The sequence below is a fragment of the Natrix helvetica genome (genome assembly GCF_964273705.1).
Source record: "Natrix helvetica genome assembly, chromosome: 13".
NCBI classification, from domain to species: Eukaryota; Metazoa; Chordata; class Lepidosauria; order Squamata; family Natricidae; genus Natrix; species Natrix helvetica.
The window spans coordinates 17,234,996-17,240,553 of record NC_138557.1 but is presented as its reverse complement, the minus strand read 5'-3'; the positions used below and the strand labels follow the sequence as shown (position 1 = coordinate 17,240,553).

The 5,558-nt window shown below is 59.2% G+C and overlaps 1 protein-coding gene across 1 annotated transcript; it reads left to right on the top strand.

Moving 5' to 3' along the window:
• Positions 1-274: 274 nt before the first annotated feature.
• Positions 275-5,227, top strand: LOC309398478 (heparan sulfate glucosamine 3-O-sulfotransferase 2-like). The gene is made up of 2 exons (XM_081965408.1): positions 275-788; positions 4,222-5,227. Exons 1-2 carry the CDS (start codon positions 340-342, stop codon positions 4,838-4,840), a joined length of 1,068 nt encoding a protein of 355 aa, XP_081821534.1. The 5' UTR covers positions 275-339; the 3' UTR covers positions 4,841-5,227.
• The last annotated feature ends 331 nt before the right edge of the window (positions 5,228-5,558 follow it).

Below are 5,558 nucleotides of genomic sequence, written 5' to 3'. Positions count from 1 at the left end.
GCGAGAGCTGGCAAGAAGCTGCGCCCGGCTGGACCCCGGGCGGCTCTCCCTCCGAGCCGAGGCTCCCTGCAGCCTCCCAGCTGGCAACCCTCGGGCAGGCGGGCAGCACCGCCCCGCGGGAACCCGCGCTCTGCCCCCGCGGCCACTCGGGGCGGGGGCTCAGCCTGCCAGCAGCGGCGGAGGCGGCTCCGGCTCGGCTGACGTCAGGCGGCCCCTTAAAGAGGCGCCGCAGCGGGAGCGGGGTCGGTAGTGGCGGGCCGCCGAGCTCGTCGGCCCCGCGCGCCCCGACCCCGAGCTGGTGCCGGCCGGGGAGCCGTGGCCGCCGCCGGCGATGGAGCCATGGCGCTCGGCCGGCGGAGGCGGCGGCTGCGGCGCTGCCGGGCGCTGCTGCTGGGCGCGCTGCTCTCGCTCTCGGGCACCTGCCTCTGCTACAGCCTGCTCCTCCTCTGCTGCGCCCCCCAGCCGCCCCCCGACGCCCGCTGCCCGCCCGCCCTGCCCGCCGCCCGCAAGAAACTTCTGCAGAAGTGGCGCGCCTGCCCCGCCGCGCCGCCCTCCGCCCGCCCCCCACCCGCCCCATCGGCCCGGCCGGCGGGAGACGGGGGCGGCGGGGGCAGCCGGGCCAAGGCGGCGGTGGCCAAGCGGCTCCCGCACGCGCTGATCGTGGGCGTCAAGAAGGGCGGCACCCGCGCCGTGCTGGAGTTCATCCGCGGCCACCCGGGCGTGCGCGCCCTCGGCACCGAGCCCCACTTCTTCGACCGGCACTATGAGCGGGGCCTGGAGTGGTACAGGTGAGGCGGCTCAGCTGAGCTGGGGAAGTGGTCGCCGCGGGGAACGGGCGGGGGGAGAGCCGCCCAACAGCCCCTGTCCGTGCGCCGGCCCTCCGGCCGCTGCGCTCTGCTCTCGGTCGGGACCCGAGCGTCGGAACCTCGCAGCTCTGCCCCGCGTCTTGGGCTTCTCCGCGACCCGCCAGCTCGCTCGGCTGCCTGCCCGGCGCCCCCCGCGAGCTTTCCCAGGCGCCCCGCCGCCCCGCCGTCTCCTCCGCGCTCGGGCTGAGGAGGCGGCGGCGGGAAGCGGCGCTCCTGCTCCCCGTCCGTCCCTCGTTTCCCGGCCGAGAGGGTCTGGTGGCGGGTGTGGAGCCCCGTTAGGAGCACGACGGCTCCGCTGGGCTTGGCGGTTCCTTGCTCAACGGAGCCCCAGCAGAAGCCTCCCAAGAAGCGCCGCTGAGCAAGGTGGGTTCTGGCCCGGCTTCCCGACAGAGGCTCTCCCGGGAATCCTCACCCAAGCAGGCGGAGAGAATCGGCTGTTCCGGCTGGTGCCACTCCCGCCTCCCCTCAGTCCCCCCCTCGCAGAACGCCCACTTACCTTCTTCCCACCTGAGTTGTCCGGGGAAGCCGCCTTCCTCCAAGGCAGGAGTGAGATTCCCAGCCAGGACGGCTGAGGCGGGGCAGTTGGCCAAGGAGGGCTCCAAATCCCGGACGTGGATCGTGCCGACAGGTGGGTCAGCCGGCCTACCAGTTGGAGCTTGGCTGCCTCGCTCCGGGTACTTCCACGCCTGCCTGAGATCCTCTGCCAAAGCCCTCGGAGGGCGCGAAGGGGATCCGTGCAGCCTTCGCGCCTCTTGGCTCAAAATGCCAAGATCGGCGCTCAAAGCTGGCGGCGGCTCTGACGGCACCGAGATCCTCTCCGCCTCCGTTTGGCACAGAAGGGAGAGAAGCGGCCGCCTGCACTCCAGCTGCTCTGATCTTGAAGAGGAACTTCAGCAGAGCCTTTAGTCTGCTAGAGCAGGGGGTGGACTAGTTGATCTCTAATGTTCTTGTGGTTCTGATTGCAAGTGAAGATTTCCCTTGGGGGTCTTGGGAGCCAAATGGAAGCGTGAGGTGAGGGGTTGGGCTGCCAGCCTTGCTCTGGAAGGGGCTCAGTAGAATGAGGGACGTTTTATTCCAAGAGTTGATGGGAAGCAGGCTCTTCTGTGGAGGTTCCCGTGGTCTTCTAGAGTGGCTCCTTCAAAAGCCACGGATTGAACTGTCTGCTGCTGCTGAACTCAACCATTCCATTTGACTAATATTTCTTTTAAATGAAACCATTTGCTACTCTAATCATGTTTGGCCCACTGGTCTTTCTAGAGGGCCGAGGTCTCTGGAGGGACTTGTACAGCAGCACCCGTGGGCTTTTGCCTTGGAACACGGAGCAAACTGTGGGATGATGGGGGCTCTAGCCATCTCCAGCCCCTCCCCGGGTGAGGCCTGAGCCGTCATAGGGGGAATCTCCTTCACCCCAGGCGAGGGGTCTTTCTGCTAAGAAAATTCATGCGTCAGGGCAGAAGGCAAAGCTGCTTCAAAGTCACCTTCCTTCTTGCACTTGAGCTGCCCACATCCTCCCCCCCCCCCCCAATGGGACCAGCTTCGTCTTTCCTTCAGTCAGAGAATGAAAGACCATCCATGCTGCTCATTGTGCCCAGGTAAAAGTAGCACTTTCCTTCTTAAAGTGGCCCAAGACAACCGCAGTTGTCAAGCATGTACATTTGTGGTCATCTGTTATCTTGGAGGCAAAGTGCCCCCTCCCCCAGTCACTAAGAAGTACAAGGCCCCTCCCCTCTGACATCTGCATTGGCTGCCTTCCGCCAATCGTTGCTCTCCTGGCATTGGCACTTAGCATTAGCACTCGGTTCTCTAGCAGGTAGAGCAGGAGGGCTCCACTTGATTTGGAAAAGGAGAAAGCCCATGTTTGTGCTGTTCCACTTTGAACAGCCTTCTGAAATTAGTCTTTTCCCCCTGATTGCCTCATTCAGAAAATAAGGAGCTGGTTAGGCTTTCTGGGGTTTCTGTGCCAGTCTCCCTGCACTGTCAGTTTCAAGCACTTCCAACTGCCTCCCCAACTGGGTTGGAGCAGGGCCAGAATCAGGAACGTCCTGGCCTGCAAACCGGGGGAGCATTTCCCTACTGGTTGCGAAGGGGGTGCTGCACAGCTGAAAGAGGAAGCCCCCTCAGACTGCTTCCCCTGTCAGACTCCCCAGCCAACAGCCCTGGGAAGAGAGGCAGTGAAGGGGCCTCAGGGGCCAGGCTTTGGACCTGGAAGACCATTTCCTTATGGTGGTTTCCTAACAGACTAGGAACAGGGATTTGATTCCCCCAAGCAAGAGGGGGCTGAAATGGCCCAGTGCTTTGAAGCAGCCCAGGTGGGGTCTGTGTTAGCTCTCCAGTTCCGGAGCAGCATTTTAATGGTGGCTGCTGCCTGCAGGATCTGGTGGATCTCTGTGGCCAGACCAGTGCAGGGGAATCTTAGAAGCCAGTTGGTAGATCACAAGCCACATATGTGCCAAATGCCAGTTCTAGGTGGCATCCAGCAAATAATGCCAGGATCAAGAGAGCACTGTTACTCTATTCTGAGCTGAGCAAACCACACTAGAATATTGTGTGAGTTTTAGGAAGGATATTAGCAAACTGGGTCATATCCAAAGAGAAAACAAGATGATCAGAGCCGGAAGGAAAATTTTACGCAGAACTGTTTAAAGGTCTGAGTATGTTTAGCCTGGAGAAGAGAAGGCTGTGGAGATGCATGGCAGCTGTCTTCAAGTATCTGAGAGTGTGTCACGAAGAAGCAAACCTTTTCAGGGAAGTTCCAGAGGACAGGACAAAAACAAGAACTTTGCAATAAGCAGATTCTGGTTGGGGATCAGAAAAGTTGTCTTGGTGGTTAGAGCCATTCAACAGTGGAAGAGGCTTCCTTGGGAGACGGCAAAGTTTCCTTCGATGGAGATACTTAAAGCAAGCTAGATGGCCACCATGGGTGGAATGTTTCCTGGTCAAGGAATCCAATTTGAAGACCCAAGATTTCTTGGTTGTGTTTGGAAAGATGCTGGAGAGCATCTTTGATTCATAATGGGCCATCTCTGCTTTAATGTTATTTATTTTACTTTTGCGAGTGATTTATTTCATTTTTATGGCTACCATGGATTTTTAAAAATTGTTTTCCATTTATGTGTTAACTACTATGCCATTGATCAAGGCAGAATACAAACAACATAGTGAAATAGTTAGGCAGAATTGTCTCTTTTAGGAGGTGTTCAACTTTGCCTGGAGCAAAGCACCCCCACCCTTTGAAGAGCAAAGAGGCAAAAGGTGTTTCTCTTTGGTGGCTTCCAAGGGGAGCCGGAGGAGGTGGTGGAATTTCTCCTATTCTTCTCCCCTTTGTTCCTCACCTCTTTGGGCCCTTCCTTTGCAGGCACCTGATGCCCCGCACCCTGGACAGCCAGATCACCATGGAGAAGACCCCCAGCTACTACATCACCCGGGAGGCTCCCCAGCGGATCTTCAATATGTCCCGGAACACGAAGCTGATTGTGGTGGTGAGGAATCCGGTCACCAGAGCCATCTCGGACTACACCCAGACCCTCTCCAAGAGGCCGGACATCCCCACCTTCGAGGGGCTCTCCTTCCGCAACCGCAGCCTGGGCCTGGTGGACACTTCCTGGAGCGCCATCCGCATCGGCCTCTACGCGCTGCACCTGGAGAGTTGGCTCCAGTACTTCCCGCTCTCCCAGATCCACTTCGTCAGCGGGGAGCAGCTCATCACGGACCCTGCAGGGGAGATGGCCAGAGTGCAGGACTTTCTGGGCCTGAAACGGCTCATCACCGAGAAACACTTCTTCTTCAACAAGACCAAGGGCTTCCCCTGCTTGAAGAAGGCCGGGGGAGGCACACTGCCCCGCTGCCTGGGGAAGTCCAAGGGCAGGCCTCACGTCCAGATTGACCCAGATGTGCTGGAGCAGCTGCAGGACTTCTACCGCCCCTACAACATCCGCTTCTACGAGGCCGTGGGGCGAGACTTCCGGTGGGAATGAGAGAGTTCTTGTGTGGGGGGGGACAGGCTGGGGGAGCCGCTTCAGCTCTACCTTCGTTCTGGCCATAGGCGACCAGCCCAGCAGGCCAAAGTCCAACCCTGGAGCCAGAGCCAGTGAAACCCACGGCCATCCTGCCAGGGTCAGTGAGGCCTTCGAGAACTTTTCAATGGTGCAATCAGGGTATGTGAGGCCCAAGGATGGATTTTATTTTTCATAATGGTATAGAGACAGAGTTTATAAAGGTCACTATGTAAGCACTAAAGGCACCTGCTCCCTAGGTCTGTGATCCTTCCATGAAACCTCAGAGGTGTCTCTTGTATGAGCCCCCCACCTTCACACACCCCGGCTCTTTTGCCCCCCCCCCTTGAATAAAGCACAGATGTCTGCTATTACGGGTACCTGAGGCCCAGCCCTTGGCTTCTGGAGTCTCTCTTGGTAGCCTCTTGTCTCTTCCTCCTCCTTCCTGGGAAATAAGTCGCAGCCAATCCAGAAGAAGCCTGGCAGAGTCCCAGCAGGTCCCTTTCCTGGGAGAAGGGGGCAGGGGTTCGATGGGAGGGGCTGCTCTCATTCCTCCTACAGGTATTTCACCCTCAGCAGAGAGAAATTGCCTTTCTCAGCCCCCAGCAAGCGTTGTGTGTGGCCCAGGCAGTTGCTGGAGCACCTTCTCCAGTTGCCAAGTGTGTCAAATTCTGCCCCCACCTGCCAGGGTCAGGAGGGC